The sequence below is a fragment of the Macaca nemestrina genome, chromosome X (genome assembly GCF_043159975.1).
Source record: "Macaca nemestrina isolate mMacNem1 chromosome X, mMacNem.hap1, whole genome shotgun sequence".
NCBI lineage: Eukaryota > Metazoa > Chordata > Mammalia > Primates > Cercopithecidae > Macaca > Macaca nemestrina.
This window is the reverse complement of record NC_092145.1, coordinates 53,561,041-53,579,760: the sequence shown is the minus strand read 5'-3', so window position 1 is coordinate 53,579,760 and position 18,720 is coordinate 53,561,041. Positions and strand designations below refer to the sequence as shown.

The window sequence follows — 18,720 nt, the reverse complement described above, 5'->3', positions numbered from 1 at the left end:
ACCTGTAACTGCAAGGATAATACAGAGAGGCAGGAGAATCACATGAGGTTAGGAGTTGGAGACCAGCCTGGGCAACATAGACAAACCCGTCTCTACCAAAAATACAAAAATTAGCCGTGCAATGTGGCATGCACCTGTAGTCCCAGCTACTTGGGAGGCTGAGGTGGTGTGATCCATTGAGCCCGGGAGGCGGAGGTTGCAGTGAGCCATGATCGCGCCACTGCACTCCAGCCCGAGCGACAGAGTGAGAACCCGTCTCAAAATAATAAATAAATAAATAAAATAAAAGTTTCAAATACATGGTTTTAAAAACATATTACCTTGTTATTTATTTCTATCCTAATTGCATTTTGGTCAAAAAAAGTGATTATTATGACATTGATTCTTGGAAATTTGTTGAGATCTGTTTTATGGCCAAATTCATGATCATTATTATAAATAGTCCCTGTATGCTTGAGAGGAAAGTGTATTCTCCTATTAATTGGTGCAGGATTTTGTGTATGTCCATTAAATCAGATTGTTGACCACATTGCTCAATATTCTATATCTTTACTATCAAGATATAATAATAGAATACTTTTTGTTCTCCTTATTCTTTAAATACTTTAGAGAAGTATGTTGTATTCTTCCGTGTGATTGTTGATTTGTTCCTTTTATAGTTCCATAACATTTTTCTTTATATATACATATATATGTTTTGAGATGGAATCTCGCTCTGTCACCCAGGCTGGAGTGCAATGGCGCAATCTCGGCTGACTGCAACCTCCGCCTCTCTGGTTCAAGCAAGTCTTTTGCCTCAGCCTCCTGATTAGCTGAGATTACAGGCACGCGTCACCACGCCCGGTTAATTTTTTGTGTTTTTAGTAGAGATGGGGTTTCACCATTTTGGCCAGCCTGTTATTGAATTCCTGACCTGAAGCGCTCCACCTGCCTCAGCCTCCCAAAGTGCTGGGATTACAGGCTGAGCTACTGTGCCCAGCTTCTTTATATATTTTGAGGTTATTTCATATATACTCACAAATTTATAATTTTTTGGCGAATTTAACTTTTTACCATCATTTAAAAACTTTTATTGTGAAATAATTATATATTTACCTGTAATTGCAAGGATAATACCAACAGGTCTTCTGTACCTTTCCTAACAGTTTCCCCCGATGGCTACATTTTATATGACTGTAGTACAATATTAAAATTAGGAATTTGATACTGGTAGAAAATGCATCATATAGTTCTATACCATTGTATCACACCACTGCAATCAAGATGCAGAACTATTCTATCCCCACAGAGATATCCTTTGTGCTGCCCCTTTCCAGTGATACACACTACCCACCCTACCACGCCTAACACCTGGCAACCATGAATCTGTTTTCTATTTCTATAATTTTTTCATTTTAAGACTGTTATACAAGGAACTCAACTCAAGAGCAAAACCCCAAATAATTCCATTAAAGTGGGCAAAGGATCTCAACAGACATTTCCCTAAAGAAGACATACAAATGGCCAACAGGTATATGAAAAAATGCTCTATATCAGTAATTATCAAATAAATGCAAATCAAAACCAGAATGAGATATCAACTCACCCCATTTAGAATGGCTACTATCAAAAAGACAAACAAATAACATGCTGGCGAGGATGTGGAGAAAAGAGGACACTAATATACTGTTGGTGGGAATATAAATTTGTACAGCCATTACAGAAAAGAGTATAGGGGTTTCTCAAAAACAACAAAATTAGAACTATCATCCAATCTAGCAGTCCCCACCACTGGATATTTATCCAAGGAAAAGAAAATCAGTATATCAATGGGATACTTGTACCCCCGTGTTTATTGCAACACTATGCACAATAACCAAGATGTGAAAGCAACCTAAGTGTCCATCAATGGATGAATGGATAAAGAGAGTATGTTATATATACACAATGGAATACTATTCAGCCATAAAAAGAATGAAATCCTGTCATTTGCAGCAACATGGATAGAACTGGAGGTCATTATGTTAAGTAAAATAAGCCAGGCACAAAAAGGCAGTTGCATGTTCTCACTCACATGAGGGAGCCAAAAAAAGGTTCATCTAATGGAGGTAGAGAGTAGAATGATAGTTACCTGAGTCTGGGAACTGGGTGAGGTGGGTAGCGGGGGATGAAGAGAGGTTGGTTAATGAGTACAAACATACAGTTAGATAGAAGAAATAAGTTCTAGAGTTCGATAGCACAGTAGGGTGACTATAGTTAACAATAATTCAAAATAGCTAGAAGATTTGAAATGGTCCCAACACAAAGAAATGACAAATGGTTAAGGTAGTGGATATCCTGAATATCCTGAATATCCTTGATCGTTACACCTTGTTGGCACATATCAAAGAATCACATGTACTCCACCAATACTACAATTATTATGTATCAATAACAAAGCTAAAAGAAGAATGTTATAAAAATGGAATCACATAGTATGTGACTTTTTGAGATTTGTTTTCTCACTCAGTATAATGCCCTTGAGATTAATCTAGATTGTTGTATGTATCAATAGTTCATTCATTTTTATTTCCAAATGGTATTCTATGTTATGGATGTAACAGTGTGTTTAATCATTCACCCACTTTTTATCTTTAACAATGTTTTTTGCTTTAAAATCTATTTAGTCTCATATTTACTTGGCTATGGCAGCCTCCTTTCGGTTAATGCTTACATGGTATAACTTTTCCTATCTTTTTGCTTTCAAAATTTCTGCATGCTTATTATTTAGCATGTAGATGGTTTTCAAAATCCGGTTATATATATATTTAACAAGTAAATTTAGCCATTTTCACTTATTGTGATTACAAATACATTTGAACTATGTACTTTCTATTTGTCTTCCTTTTTTGAGGCTTCACTTTTCTCATTTCTCACCTACTTTTGGATTAAAAATATTTTCTCAAAGTGCATTTTTTCTTTTATTGCTCTAGATATTATATACTCTATTTCTATAATTTTAGTGGTTGTTCTTGAAATTTTACCATTCATGTCTAACTTAAGTCTAGAGCTAATCAATATATTATTCATGTATTAACAATAGGTGAGAACTCTAACTGCAATTAATTTGGACTGATCTAAACTCTGTCCCCTAGTCAGGCACACTGAAAATCTAATTATCTGGTTTTAATATTAAATTATCAACCTCATATTTTAAAATATCAACCTCGTATTTTAAAATACGAATTTCAGTGGGGGCATATGAGGCAAATTGTTATTTTCTTTATAGGCAGGGCATAGTTGGAACTATTTTCAAAAATCCCAAAAAGGCTCAGGATTTGCCAGATTACCTATCCCGGTTACCAGTGTTTCCAGTTTCACTAAGGAAACCTGGTAAGGTGGTGAATTCAACTGATATTACAGTTAAGTAATAGACAAGGTCAATTCCTAAACTCATTCTTCAAGAGATCTCTGTATGACAGCCTTAACTGGAAAGGCTTCTTGCAGTAGGATTCCTTGTTGTTTTATCTTTTACATTAAATTCCATATTCAAGCCTACTCATTGTTTTCACTGGAAGTTGTTCGTTGTCCCTAGATACAAATACCTGATCCCACTCAATTCCTCTTCCCCATGAAATTGTTCTATAGGAGCAATTACCTTGTCACATAGAACTTTTGTAACAGGGAAAGCTCTCAATTAATTATAGACTGTTTTCGACCCCAGATTGGGAAGGAAGTCTCATTTGCATTTTGCCCACCTCAACCCAAATATCCCATGATTTCATGAGACTCTATTGCTTACTACCCCATCTCTCATCTTACTCTTAGTATGAGGCCTTTTGCTTAAGCGCAAAAGGATAATTTAAGGAAATATATTGTAATAGATCTTACAATGGAAAAGTTGAATAACCTGGCCTGATAAAGGGTGGAAACAAATGCAGCTCCAGGAACTCCAAGAATAATAGAATACTATACAGCTGATGTTCAATTCCTGGTACCTATTGTTATTATTCTATGAAGTTAAATCTTTCAAAGAACTACTCTTTTAGGATTTAGCCACACCTGAACTATGCTCGTACTTTCACATGTGATGTGATTTAAGGCACAAAAATCCAGACCTTAGGAAATAAAGCATTTCCCTATTGAGTGATTTGTAGCTTGTTCATTAGGCCAGACCACACATCTCTGTATGGGAATAGGTTTCACCTGAAGATTATGGAAGTTTCCACTGTTAATCAGAGCAGATGAAGCTGGTTAGACTACCTGAATAGTGAGGATCAAGCCAGGAGATGCTGATGCATCCATCTTCCAAATACAAACTCAAATACTATCTTACCCCAGAAGTCCTTTTCCAGGACTGACATATTTTCAGGTTCCCCTTAGTAAGGGTTCAAAAATTCTTGGGTCTAACCTCACTCAGGGTCATGTTGTTACCACAGCAATTGTATTATTTATTAAATCGCCATGGATTTGATGTCATATGGGTTACAATGATTACAGTAAAACTGAGTAAGAACAACATTAAGCCCTAGGGTCCTCCATCAATTTTCTCCTAGGAGAAAAAGAAAAAAAGGCCATCACCTCCATTATTATCACCACTGATCTCGTCAGAAAAATCTTCAAGAGAAGCTGTCAAACTTGCATTTGTGGATGCAAGTTTTATAAATTTCTAATTTTGCTTAAAAGCTCAAATTTTATTGTTGGTGACAAATCCTGTCAGTTGTTTTTCTTGAAGTCTCACTTCATTCATTTTCAAGAAAATCTCTAATAAATACCCAAGTCTGAAAAACCATAGTTTGTCTGCCAGTCATTCTTCAAATAAAACTAATGTTCCATGAAAAAAGCAGCTAATTCAGTGCACAACTAAAATGATTATGCAAATATTTACCTTAGAGACAACCATTGTCCTAAGCTATGCGGCAGAAATGCTTTGTGCGTACTTCCTATTTCATCACATGGAATATTAAAACGACATGCACTCAATCATTGAGATTTTATCATATACAATTTATATAAATAAGGACTTTATTATTAAAGACATTTTAAAATAAATTTGGATTAAAAAAATTAGAGCGTGTGGTTCTGAAGAATGCAGTCACTACTAGTATAGTATGGGGACACTGCCTTAATCCATGCTAAGGCACCAGCAGTTCTACCCGCCATTGCTTTTGCACCATCAGTGCAAATGTCAACTCAGTGAAAAACAGAAAATAACATGTTACTATTGTTTTGAAAATAGTTTTGACCTTACTGTTTCAGGGACCTGCAGTAGCCCATGGACTACACATTGAGAACCACTATCATACAATATGATTCCAATTTTATGAAAAAAATACACAGGGATGTATATAATAAACATCTGAAAGAATTTTCACCCAGTTTTAATTGTGTGGACTTTTTGACTGATGCAATAGGCCCTTACATGTAGTTAATGTCTTTTCACGCCAACATAGAAGTATATAACAATTTTTAAAAAATGTATTTTTAGTAAACAAATAAGAATTGTATATATTTAGGGGTAAACATGGCATTTTGATATATGTATACATTGTGGAATGGCTAAACCAAGCTAATTAACGTATGCATTTGCCCCATATAGTTACCTTTTGTGGTTGGAACACTTAACATCTACTCTTTCTGCAATTTTTAAGTATACAATATACTGTTAACCATAAAGGGTGTCAGGAAAGCAGACTGGGTTTGGAAAAATCTCTGGGACCCTCCCACTTTCTCATTGCTTCAGTGGGCCAGGGAGGGGAGGGAGGAAGGTATACCTGCTCATAAGTGAACTTGGGAGTGGGGATGGGAACTCCCATCAAGGCCTCACCAGTGCTCTTCTTCTAAAAGACGGCAGACCTAAACCTCTAACCCTAGGAAGTCAACCACTGCTCTGTGCCAAGAGTCATTCTTTCTGCTACACTGCTTTTTTCTCACCCCAAATGGTGACTCACTTTGTCATTGTGCTGTCTCCTCAGTTGCCCCCCAAAGAGGGCTCTTCCCTCTCAGGACCTGAATGAGGTTACACAATCCTTCAGCTTTGTTGATCCACAGACAAGCGTCAGGCAGCAGCTCTTCGTCCTTCTTGTTCTGTTTTGTCTCTTATCATCATCATACACTAACAGTTCCTTTAGTCACCACCCCACTTCACCCCTCATCATCTCTTGCTTGGCTTATTCTAACTTTCTAATAAATGTCCAGTCTCCAACATAGCTCCAATCCATCTTTCATATTGCCACCTATTTTTCCTTTATTCAAAACTGTTCAGTGACTTGCATAATGAGACAGGATATATTTCAATATTTTGGCTTGGGGTTCAGGATCTTCCTCAAACTTTCCTCACTCTGAATTTTCACATTTATCTCTCATTATTCCTTTTCCTATGGCTTCCATTCCAAGCAAACTGGCTACCTTCCTATCACAGGAACGGATTTCTCACTTCCATGCCTTTCTCCAAAGCATTTCCCCCTCCTGGAATGCCCTTTTATGTTGCCCTTCAGGGCTCGGCTTAAATGCACCCTTCCTCCTTGAAACTTTCTCAGCAACCTCTGCTTCATTTAAACAGATCATGTATATTCGACAAAGAGCATATGCCCAGGTACTGTTAGTAATCCTTTTGTATTTATTTATTATTATTATTTTTCATAGATCTTTGTATATATCCTTTTGTATTTATGTACCTTATCTCTCCAGCTGGGTTTTAAATTCAAGCATTAGAACGACTTTTTGTCAGTTGAAACATACAACTTTATTGATGATACACAAATGAAGTCTTTGGTGGATAAATTGAAGTCAAAACAAATAATAAAACAGTAGGCCATTCATAATGGACAGGTTTACTGTCAATTCAGAAGAACCAGTAAAAATATTTCCATCCAAGCAGCACGATTGAAGTCACAAATATGTTTTCAGTACAAGAGGTCTATTTATTTGGTATTCATAAAATGGTTCAGCTTAAAGCTGGTGACTGTCACAGATAACATCACTCTGGATGATACATTATTCAACACTGGCAGCTGAAAGGATTCCTTTACTACATGAGCAAGTGGAAAAGCAGTAACTTTCAATTTTCAACACTTCCAGACTGCAAAATCAAGAAATTTCTTTCAAGTCTTTTGACAGTACATAACCAATCAGAATTTGTTCACTAGCTTTATAACTTTCACTTTCACTAAGAGGTCATGGTGATTTGCTAAGGCTCTAATTTTCTTAACACACACTCCAGATGTAGTGCATAAGTAAAAAAGGGAACCCTTATTGAATTCTCTATAGTTAAACACTTCTGCTCTGAGATTGTCATAGATAATCTCAAAAAGAGTAAGGGCATTAATAAGGATTTCTGATTCCACATAAGAATTATAGAGGGAACTAAATGATGCTGGCACTTGGGTACTGAGAAGTTTCTTCAACATATCTGGATTTTCAGCAAAATTTGAAAGTATTTTCAAAATCTCAACCTTGATTTTTCCACCTCCCTGAGATAGCAAACGGAAAAAGTTTGCAATGGAATTGACAAGCAGGTGCTGGTAGTCATTAGTAATAGTCATGTTTGTTAGAAATTTTAGTCCAACTACTTGAACTGCTGAGTTCAGGTTAGAGGCCATGATATCATCCATCACTTTATTCATGTACACCTGAAGCCGGCCCTGATTTTCATAATTCTCACTCAGGTTATTCATGGCCATTAAGGCTTTTTCCTTAATGTGGGGATCAGTTTTGTTGATCATGTTTGCAATAATTGGGAGGCCTCCCAATTTGCGGATTGTCTCTTGATTGCATGAATAATTGGCATTGTTGCTCAGAGTGAGCAACGCTACCTGTTGGATGAAAGGATCATCAGATTTCTGAAGCAAGGCAAGGACCTTCCTGAGATCGCGAACACCCAGAATCTCATCAATTTCATAAGGAAAGGGGCGCTTCTGCATGGCAACGGGTCTTCTTCCCCTCCCTCTGCGCTGGGTTTCGGGCTCAGAGTCTGAATCTGACTCTGTGTCAGTCCACCCGGACTCCCCTTCCTCAGAATCAGGGACCTCTGCCAGGAAAGCCTGTCCGCCATTGGCAGAGGCTGCAGCAGCTGCTGCAGCCCCATCTCCAGGACGGAAGCCCATCCCCAGTTCGTCTACTTCAACCTTGCTTTTCTTGCCCTTGCCCTTGCCCCCATTCCGGGACCTGGTTACACCCTTGGCTCCACCTTTGGGTACCGCTCCAGTTGCTGATGTGGCTTTAGGTATAGCCCCAGTGTGAGCCCCAGGGGTTGCTTTCTTGGCGGCTGATGTCCCAGGAACCACCGCTGTTCTAGGGGAACCAGAAGTTCCAGGAGACTCCGCAGCCCCAGTAGGTGCTGCAGCCCCAGTAGGCGTTGCGGGCACAGGAGCCTCAGCTGCCTCAGTAGGCGATGTCACCCCAGGAGCTTCAGATACTTTGGTAGGTGCTGCTACCCCAGGAGCCTCGGTCACCTCAGTGGGTGCTGCTGCTTCAGTAGGCACCACTGTCCCAGGAGGCACCGCTGCCCTGGAAGTCTCCGCTTCTCTGGGAGCTTCTGCCACTTTGGGAGCCCCTGTCATTGCATGGGCTTCTGCAGCCCCAAGGGCCTCTGTCACCCCGGGAGGTGGTGCAATTGTAGAAGCCATTGCAGCCCCAACTATTGATTCAGCCTTAGGCCCAACCCTGGCTCCATCTGCCTCTTGGGCCTGACCGCCTGCCCCACTCTGAGCCTCAGCGCTGGATGCAGCTGGGGCCACTGCCTCAGCTCCAACTGTGTCCAGAACAGAGGCTTCATCCTGAGCCCTGTCCTCTGCTTCAGCGCGGACTGGGGTTGGGGGACTGAATCCTGACCCAAGGTCGATTGTGAATCCGGCTCTTAGCCCAGCTCTAGCCCTGGCTCCAGTCCCAGCCACAGCCCGGTTTTTGGGCTTGGCCATTCTCTTCTTGGTCTGGTCTCTTCCCCTGGTGTATTTGTAGACACAGTACCAGGCACCAGCCCCTATCACTATCCCCGCCGCTACACAGCCAGCATCCCGAACGCGGCTCATGGTGCAGCTGGGGTTATTCACTGATCCAGGGCGTGGAAGTGGCTTGCTTAAGGTTAAGGGATGCCTGCTCCTCCGGGTGAGGCTCTTCAGTTTAGGCTTACAAGTTCTGCTGAGGCTTAGGCAGGGCCTAGGGGTAAAGGATAAAAATGAGGCTTAGGGCTCTTGCTCACTTCGTGTCTAACCAGTTTTACTTAGAGAAGAGTTTAGGGACACAATGCTTGCTCGGTAGGCTAGCACCCAAACACAGGTGTCAAGGCCTGTGTTTGCTGATTCACAGACCTAGTTTAATGTTTTCTACATCTTCAACCTTAGCCTGCTCTGCCAATGCCTACAACTTGCAGCATCTAAATGGGGGGACGAGAGGCAGTACAGACATCGGCAAAGCTGGTGGAGAGCTGGGAAAACAGTAGAGACCTCAGATACTGCTATGATGTCCCACTCCCTACCCCCAAGGTCCCTAGATGTTGCTCATGCACATACCAACCTCCTGGGAGCAAGAGTAGTTTGCTTTTTTCCACTGTAGCTGCAGTTGCACAGAGCCCAAAAGGAAGACAGACCTGAGGACAGATCAGAAAGGGTGTTTTTGAGCCTTTGGTGGACAAATTCTGGTTCTTTTCCTGATTTGAAACCCTGTGGGTCAAAAGTTTTCCCCCTCTCAGGGATCCTTTTTTCCTCTTCAACCTTTCCTCCCCCAAATATTAACTAAGGCAGATGCCACGCCCCTTTCTCTGCACCAAAAAGAAAGGGCCCGGGGAAAGGGGCAAGGGTGTCTTTTAAGTTAAAAGAGAGAAGATGCAGGAGGAGCCTCTGGTCCCATACTCTGCTCTGGTCTCTGCCACACCCACACCTGGGGGCCCCAGACAATTCCAACCCCAACACTGACCTCCAAAGATTCAAGGCTGTTTCTCCTTACTTCAGTTCAGTTAGAGATTCATCCTAAGGACAGACTGAAGAGCAGAAATATAGCCTGTCGCCGTTAGACAATGAAAGCCTGGTGGATGGATCAGCACCAGGACAAGGGTCTTAGTAACTGCCTTTTCGTATTCGCACACCAGAATGTCAAATGATTCTACCTCTCAATTCCTTCAACTCTTCTCACCCCACCCTCCCTTCTCAATCCTCCTCCTGCGCAGGCTCCCCAGGCACTCAATCTCTCCTTCCGCTTTGCCCCGCCCCCATCCGCCATTTCTCCGGGACACACCGCCACACCCCTTCTCCTCCAACGAAGCGGGAGGGGAGCGGGGCGAGGGCGAGGGTGCAGCAAAAGCCGGATGGGACGCGGTATGGGGGACTCCTGCCAAACAATTCAGTGTTCCCCTCCCAGGATCACCCGTCTTTCACTACCCAGCCCCTAGGCCTAGGATTAGCCTGCAGAAGAGGGGCCTCAACGTCTGCCTTTTCGGGTTCAGGGTTGAGATTTTCCACGATTTCTCTGTTATGGGCTTTACCTCCCACTTTCCACAAATCCCCCCAACAACCGCCATTTCTCCCGCCTGCATACCCGAATTCCTTTTCCAGGACTGAAAAGACGGGGGGTGAACGGCTGTGTGGGCTGGAGGTGTCTGGAAAGCAGTCTGCGAGTTAACAAGGCGGTTTAATACCAGATTCTCTCAGGGTCCCCCCCACCCCCACCTCCCGTGAAGCCCAGACAGCGCCAAACCCGCCATCTCTCCAACAGCAGCTGGTACACCCATTTCCCAGCACTCCCAAAGCACAGAGGGTCGGCTGGGTGATGGGAGGGTGCGGGGGCGGTGGTGGGGGAGGTCAGGGTGGGAGTGTACGGCCCAGATTGTTACCAAATTGCATGCCCCACCCCCGCCTCCTGGTTACCCTTTCCCAACCTCTCCGCTGGCCTTCTATGCGCTGCCACGTTTATTTCTCTTCCCTCCTCCTCTCAAAACAGGACGGGATGCGGGGTGCGGGCCTGAATGTTATAAACAAAACCAAAAACACTGGCTGGACAGGAAGTAAGCGGATTCTTCGTAAACTCTATCAAAAGTCTTTTCGTTTCCCCCTCCCCCTTTCCTCGCCGCCCACCAAAATGAGCCGCGTCTGAGCACCTCAGGTCTGGAAAGCCGGCCAGGAGCGGCGGAGACCGAGGCACCCGCGGCCTCCGACTCCCGCATCCCTAGATTACCCCATTCAGGGGTCCCAGACTGTGCCCACCCTCGCACCCACCTGCCCGAGTCTGGGAAATTTTCTCCTCCTCCTCCTCGCCTGGGTTAAACGCACGGCAGCGAGCTGCGCAATAGAGTTGGTACCCAGAGGAGGACGGGGGACGGCGGTCAGGGCTTTAAGTACCTTTGCCCACGTCAGCTCCTGGTCACGTGAGGACTGCATCGCCAGTAAGCTTGTGTCCCCAATTTCCACTCCTACCAAGAGTACGAACCCCCTCCTTTACTTCCATTCCCATCTCCCCCGACCACATCAGGTCCTGTCACTCATTTTTTTGTCTTTGTAGTCCTGGAGGCCCAAAGTAGCCCCTTCTCCCTGCTTTCAGAATTTGCCTTTCTCTGGTTACCTGGGAGGGGCTGCATCTTCTCGGAGGGCTATTGAAAATTTTTACTTTTTTGTTGGGGAATTGTTTCATCCTTTTCTGGGCTACTGGACACTCTTCCATCGCTCCACTTCTAGTTCCTCAGCCCCTAGTCCCCAGGATTTTCCTTGCAGTTGATGCCCTGTTCCAGTATAGCTAAGGGGCAGAGTGTCAGAAAGGTGACAAGGAGTGGGAGTGGGGTCTGTACTTCTGGAATACTCCTGTTTTGCTTTTAAAACTATCATCATACTTTATAGTAAAAAAAAATTCAGTAAAACAAGAATTCAATGTGGGAAGTAGCAACAAAAAAAGGGTGGGCATGTTTTGTAAAGAAAAAAGGTTTCCTGCGTCCATTGGAAAGCACCATTAATTTTGGTTAATTTTTACCGAATAGAACATGAATTCTTTTGGCCACATAGGAAATAGTTTTTAAAATATGCTAAGGTATTTGAACATCTAAAATGAAATATTTCTCAATAAGATAAGCGTATTTCCATATGATCTGTAAATTGATCCACAGAGAGCTGTTCAGTTGTCCAATCTTATTTATTTTGGACAAATAATGTGCTACTTTTTTCTCCTTCTGGGATAGCTTTTAAGTTGCATAAATAAATGATCCTGTCTTGTTCTGTTACAGAAACACATTTATTTAATATTCCCAAACCATTGCTGACTGCTGTGTGTGAACCTCCTGTAATTTGATGGCTGTAACCATGACAGTTTTGAACACCTGTCTTCGGATTAGGTTCCTGTTAATGATTCAACTCTGGGAAAAAGGAAGAGCTGTGAGGCCAAGGAAACTGAGTGTGGTGGGTGCAGGGTGGTCAAATTCTCCCTGCCCTGTCAGGAGGAGGAGGGAGATGCTGTCTCTCTACTCCCTCCCATATACCAGAGCCGCTCATCTCCTGCGTTCAGGCACCTGGCTCAGTTGCTCACTCCCAAAATATATCTGGACAAGTGACCAAGACGCAGACCTGGTTAAATGTCTTTGGCTCCTTCCGTCCCTTCCCGAAGTTCCCAGAGGTAACCCATTGATGCATAGAAAGGAATGCTGTTCTTACCTGACCCTGCAGCTGACGATTTGTGAAACCTGTGATTTCACAAAAAGGTTTTTGTGATCACACAAAATGTGATTGCTGGGGGAAGTTCCCAGGCCTGACTGCTGTCTATCCTTATTCGTGGTTACCAGTGAACCTTGCTCCAAACACTGTCAGCTACTACCACCTGGCCTAAGAGATGCAGCCTCCTGGGCCTCTCACTTCTGATCTCCTTAGCTCCAGGGGACACAGGAAGAGTCTAGCCTTGCTGCAAGGTTACTGCCTGCCAGTGCACATCCACCTTGGTGTCCTCTCAACCAAATGTATGCCCAGGGAACAATCCCCACTGATGAACCCAGAGTAGGTGTTCTCACCCGGTCAACTCTGTGGACCACCTGAAATTGCATTCACCTGCAAAGTTTTGTTTGGGATTATATGTGTGGCTAAATGCATTTTTTTTTTTTTTCAGGAACAGAGATCATCGACCTCATCAGTTTCTCAAGGGGTTGGTAATCCCCACCCCACAAAAAGTTAAGAGTTAATACAATGGCCAAGAGGGTCTGTGTTATGTATGTATAATAGTCCAGATTAGGAATCTTGTATTTTGTTCTGGTAATACAAGTAATATATACTAGTGGTTAAAAATATTCAAAACAATAGGAAATATATAAAGTATACAGGGAAAGAACCTTGTGTTATCTTTTCCACTCCCAGCCACTGTCAACCGTTTCCAACTTTCTTTTTAGACACATATTAGTAAGTGCGTTTGTGCTTATTAATCAAGCTCCAAATTTTTGTGATTGTCTTATTAATTCTAATTTAAAGTGATACCTTTGGCTTATCTTGGTATTATATATAATCATTTGTAAATGATGAGTTTTCATTTCTTCCTTTCCAACATTTATGCCCCCTTTTGTTTCTTCTTCTGCATGAGTCGTTCTTGGTTAAATTAGACATAAACAAAAATATCCTTAATCTGATGAAGAATATATCAGAAGTTCTTCTGATCTGGCAGATTTGTCCCTCCCTGTGGTCTGCCAAGATCACAGAACTTAATGACTGGCATTGACTAGAACTTCCTTAACAGCCTCCTGATCTTGTTCTTGAAGTCAGTGGGAATGCCTCTTTTGTTTCATTATTTAGTATAACTTTTATTGTTTGGATTGAAGTATTTTCTTTTTTTTTTTCAAGGCTAATTTCACTTATGTTTACCAGTCTGTCTCTTTCTCTCTTTTGCACGTGCACACACATGTAGTACAAAGAAATACTATCAGTGAATGGAGGCAAGTCGTTAAGTTCTGTAATCTTGATAGACCAGAGAGAGGAATGAATCTGCCAGATCAGAAGAGCTCCTGATATCTTCTTCATCAGGTTAAGGATATTTTCTTTTATATCTAATTTAATTCATCTAAGTACGACTCATGGAATTACATATAATTATTTACTACATAAATGAAGTTCTCTCCTATTCCTATTTTACTAATTTTTTTTTAAATTAGGAATGGTGACTTATTTTATCAAATGCTTTCATTGTGAGGTTTCTTTTCTTCTTTGGTTTGCTGTTGTTAGGAATGATGTAGACAGGCCAATGTCCCTGTCATTCTTCTCTTCCTATAGTTTATTCTCAACACATCCAGGCACATGTCCCTTGTTCAAACTCCCCACCCACTTCCTGTGTTGTTTAGAGGAAATACAAATGTCCTTATTACAACTGACAAGGCCCTACCCTATTCAATCTTACTACTTTTCTGCCTAATCTACTTCTCTCTCTCTATCTAACTCACCCTGCTCAGTCATCTTGGCTTTCTTGATGTTCCTGGAATATACTGGACATGTTCCCTTTACAGAGCCTTTTCAGTTGCTCATCTTCTTGCCTGGGATGTATTACCACCACACATCACCGCACTTAGTTAGATCCCTCACAGACTTCAGATCTTTACTCAAAGGTCACCTTTTTAGCGAGTCCTTCATTAGTCACCCTTTCTAAAAGTTCATCCCATCTTGACTTTTCATATCTTCTTTCCTGCCATTTATTTTTTTTCTTTAGTACTTATTAATAACAATATACTATATGTTTTATCTTGTTGGTTGCTTGTCTGTTTCACAGAATGTAAGAACTATGAGGTTAGAAATTTAAGTCAACTCTATTCACTGCTGTAACCACAGCATCAAGAACAATGCATGGCATGTAGTAGGTGCTCAGTACACGTGCTGAATAAATGAATAAATGAATGAATGACTTTCTAACACTGAACCACCTTTACGTTCCAGAAATAAACCTAGTTGGTTCTGGCATATCATCAGATTTGTAAACTCTCAAGTGATTACCTAATCAGGATGTTGTCATGGGACAAGATGTAGAAAACTTAAGATTGCTTTGAGTGACATGTGCAGAACTCATTATGCAGTGAGAATTATCATTTTTGATATATGCCACTTAATAAAAGTGAATCATTTTTCTTGAATGAAAATAGTTCTTTAACATTTTTCAATAATAAAAATGCATGTTTGTATAACAAAGAATAGAATAGTGTTAACAAGAAAGTAACAGAATCCATTCCTACTGTTTCCTTTCCTGACACTCCCTCCCTCATCTTCATTTCCAGGTATTTTCAGGACTGCAGAGATGAACATTAGTGAGTCCAAATAGAAGTGGTGAAGGGAGCAGAGAAGAGGATGGGCCTGTTTCCCAGAGAAGTAGAAATGACCAGTAGCTCAGGAGAAGATGCTGTTTCTTCCGGTAATCAGAGAAAGATGACACATTTGTTGTGTGCGCAAAGACTAAAAAGAAAATGAGTGACAGTGCCCCGCATGGTGGAGGTGGTGGGAGGGAAGGCGGGGAGTAAGGGACCTTGCAAATAATGGGAGGGGAAATTTGGGACCCAGACTCACCAGTGAAGTGGCTTCACGTGACCAGGAGCTGATGTGCTGGTGTGTTGGTCCAAATAGCGGTTCCTGCTCAGCTCTCAGCTCCCTATTTCCTTAAAGGTGGTGTGACTGTGGCCTAAGAAGGTGGAGGAGGAGAGGGAGGAAACCCATCCAGATCCTTGTAGGTTGGTGTGAAGGTGGGTGTTGATTGGAGACTCCTGAAGTCCGGGTGGAAGGTAGCAGCACAATTTTCAAGTTAGGAGGCACTTCTCTGTTTCCCCAAGGGGACAACCCGAACCCAGGCTTGTTCTCATTTTGTGACTTGTCAAAGGCAGGGCAGTGTCAGCAGCAGAAATGGTTGACGTTGGTGACTTCAGGAGGTGGAGGGAAGAAAGTGGTTATCATGTAGCAGAGCGATGGAGGACTGTGAAATAAGAGACAGACTGACAACCTGGACCCTGAACAGGGAAAGGTCTGGGTCTGGACGCACATTCAGATGTTGGTGCATCCACTGAGCACTAAGTCCAAATTATCTCCTCTTTGTTCCTGTCTGGTTTTCGCTTCCGTCTGTCTGTGTCTGCTGCTCTGTCCATCAGTGGTGGGTTTTCCACGCAAAAGGAGGAGAAGCTTAAAGGTTCATTTCCTTCCTCCTTCCCCTCCCCCTAAACACTCAGTCCCTACAGCCAAGTTGACTGCGGCTTCAAACTCCTGCTCTCAATGTGTTCTCACTAGCCTAAGGGAGCACCCCTGAGACATTCACAGTGCTGTAGCATGGGCGGAGCTTAGAACTCGGACTTGATAGCAGTGGGACTGGTGATTCGGGCTCGTGCCTCGTACTACTGACTGGCCTGTGGTAGAGAGCAGAAAAAGAAGAGACCAGCTGATTTGAAAAACAATAATCATGTCTACAAAAGTTTAGAAAATACAGAAAACTATAAGAAATAAAATAAAAATAAGCCACCAAACAATTACCACTCCTTGTCTTTCCTAAGTATGTGGATGTGTGTATTTAACATTATTGCAGTCATACTGTATATGTTGCCCTGAAATTATTATTTTTTCAGGTGCATTGCAGGGTATTACTTTTATTAGTTAATGGAAATGCTTCATAAACATCCTATTAATTAATGTTTCATAATAACAAAGCGTAATAATCATAAACTTACCCTTTTGCTGCCCTTCATGAAGCAGGTATGAAACGTAACTCGTATGTGAAAGAATTATTAAACATCTTTATTTTCATAAAAAAGCCAGTCCTCTGTAGATTCCAGGATGGCAGAACATCCTATCACAGGGATTTGGGGGTGGTGCCAGGTCCCCGGGGTTACCCATTACCAAGGTATTGGGGAGTGTCTTTCTGTACTTGTTATAGCTGTGAAACGGGTCATCCATGTTTCCATGAGCCTTTCAGTGGGCCAGTGAAGCAGCTTGTGTGACATGCTTGGCATAGAGGGGACAGGAATTTGGTGAGACTGGGCATCCTGGATAGGACTCAGTCTCCAAGGTATGTCACATGGCCATCAGCATTGAATTTCTACTGTATTCTCTGGGTTGTTGGGGAGCAGGGCAGAGGTCCCATCTGCTCAAGGAATTCAAAGGCCCCTTTCTTTCTCCCTTCAGTGGTGGTGGTGGGCCATTTTCTTTTTAGTGTGAGGGAAATCTTTCACTCCTCGAACTCTGTTCTTCACAATGGACTTGGGTTTCTGGGAAATGGACTCTGGGAAGTCCTGACATAAACTTTCTCTGAGGCAGGGAAGTGCAGAGTTAGCTTGACTGAGAAAGGGAAAGTGGAAGTGGAAAACATAAACAGAGACAGAAATGAAATATAAATTAGTATCCTGGTGTCTTAAGTGGGGTTCCCTAGAAGCAGAACCAAGAATGGGGATTCTTGTGAAAGTGGTTTATCAAGGGAGTATCCTTAGATGAAACCTATATGGAAGTGAAGGGAGCAGCATAGGACAGGGGAAGAAACTCAGCATAGATATGATCCAACTGAAGTCTAGCCTCAGCCTGAGTCCGGGGGACTGTGGAACGTGAAGGGCACCAGGGAAAGAATGCACCTTGAGACAAGGGAGCCAGGCTTTTATGCCCACTGATTTCAAGACAGGATGCATGAGTGGGTGGCGGGGCGGCGGGGGGGAGTGGGGGAGGGCGGCGGTGTGGGGTGAAAGGAGAGAGGTTTTAATTCCTCAGGTTTTCTAGACATGGTGTATCTGACAAGGGCAAGAGTACGAATCTTCAGCAGCCAATACTCACAGCAGGTAGGGGATGGATGCACTGGCCCAATAAATGGAATCTGGACAGGGCATCAATAGCGTCCACTGTAACTAGCCAATCTGCATTCTTGCAATGAAAATGTACTTCCTATCTATGTGTCCCATCCCCACCAGAAGGCCTTAATTTCAGCATTACTAGCTGTAGAATCTCTTCATGTGTGCAGTCTACTAGGAAATGACCAACTTCTCCATTAACAAAAGAAAAAGAAGAGAATGCTTGTGCTTCTCTGATCTTCTAGTGGTTGTCTCAGAAATACCACCCTCAGAGGCTAGTTTTCTCTCTTTGACCTAGAATCAAATCTTCTCCTTCAATGTATGCATTTCAGAAAAGGACTACATAACATGTAATTTAGCACTTAGTGAAAACATGTTCTACTTGTAATGAGATTAAAGGCCAGTACAAAGTTTGAGGGAAATTTAGACATAGGATGATTTGCTCTGGATAATTTAAAACAGATTTTGGCAGGTGTTAAAATGACCACCATACAACTTGTCTCTGAATTTCTTTAAATTAGTGAAGGAGTTGCTAAAGGAAAGGCAGGCATCATTCACTTAATTCAATCCAAGGTGATCCAAGCAAAGATGGAAGGGTATCAAGGCAAAGGGAGTTTGCCACCCTGACAAATGGACTGCCCATTAATCTAACATCCACATAGTAGCCCTGGGCTCTTGGGGATAGATGGTGCCTTGGAGGAATGTAAACTTTGAGCTTCCATATTGCTAACATGGAAGAAAAATTAGCCTTATTTATTTTTGTGGTTCCCTCACTCATTGAGTGTTGTCAAAATTTGGGAGCGAAGATATCAGAAAAGCAAGCCCCTCTACAAAGGTTATTGCTGAGACACATATTGTCCCAGATTGCAAACTCATTTCGGGCTTAATGGCTCTGATGCTTCTGTGCTGTACTGGAGGAACAGCAATCTTTGTCAAAGCTGGAGTTGCTAGGCTTAGGATCCGCTCTTCCTGGTGCATTTCATGGCTGTCCTGTCTGGGGCTTGCAATATGGTTGAGAAAGT

The 18,720-nt window shown here is 42.4% G+C and overlaps 1 protein-coding gene and 1 long non-coding RNA gene across 12 annotated transcripts; one reads left to right on the top strand and one right to left on the bottom strand.

Moving 5' to 3' along the window:
• Positions 1–6,664: 6,664 nt before the first annotated feature.
• Positions 6,665–11,274, bottom strand: LOC105499325 (armadillo repeat containing X-linked 2). 11 transcript variants are annotated; one of them, XM_024786928.2, is made up of 6 exons: positions 11,166–11,274; positions 10,818–10,911; positions 10,489–10,561; positions 9,871–9,978; positions 9,472–9,544; positions 6,665–9,114 (listed from the first exon to the last, which is right to left on the bottom strand). In XM_024786928.2, the coding sequence occupies exon 6, from the start codon at positions 8,985–8,987 to the stop codon at positions 7,089–7,091; it is 1,899 nt and encodes a 632-aa protein (XP_024642696.1). In that variant the 5' UTR covers positions 8,988–9,114; positions 9,472–9,544; positions 9,871–9,978; positions 10,489–10,561; positions 10,818–10,911; positions 11,166–11,274; the 3' UTR covers positions 6,665–7,088. The 11 variants fall into 11 exon arrangements, with proteins under 11 accessions (XP_024642696.1, XP_070945374.1, XP_011770166.1 ...); XM_071089273.1 differs by having other exon boundaries at positions 9,871–9,934; XM_011771864.2 differs by having other exon boundaries at positions 9,468–9,544; positions 10,829–10,911.
• A 2,191-nt stretch (positions 11,275–13,465) lies between these two features.
• On the top strand, positions 13,466–16,341 carry LOC105499327 (uncharacterized). Its single transcript, XR_011618360.1, has 3 exons — positions 13,466–13,931; positions 15,167–15,300; positions 15,549–16,341. It is a non-coding gene; the product is annotated as an uncharacterized lncRNA (long non-coding RNA).
• Positions 16,342–18,720: the final 2,379 nt, after the last annotated feature.

Coding starts and splice junctions, on each gene's coding strand:
- LOC105499325 (XM_024786928.2), bottom strand. CDS start 8,987: ATGAGCCGCGTTCGGGATGCTGGCTGTGTAGCGGCGGGGATAGTGATA.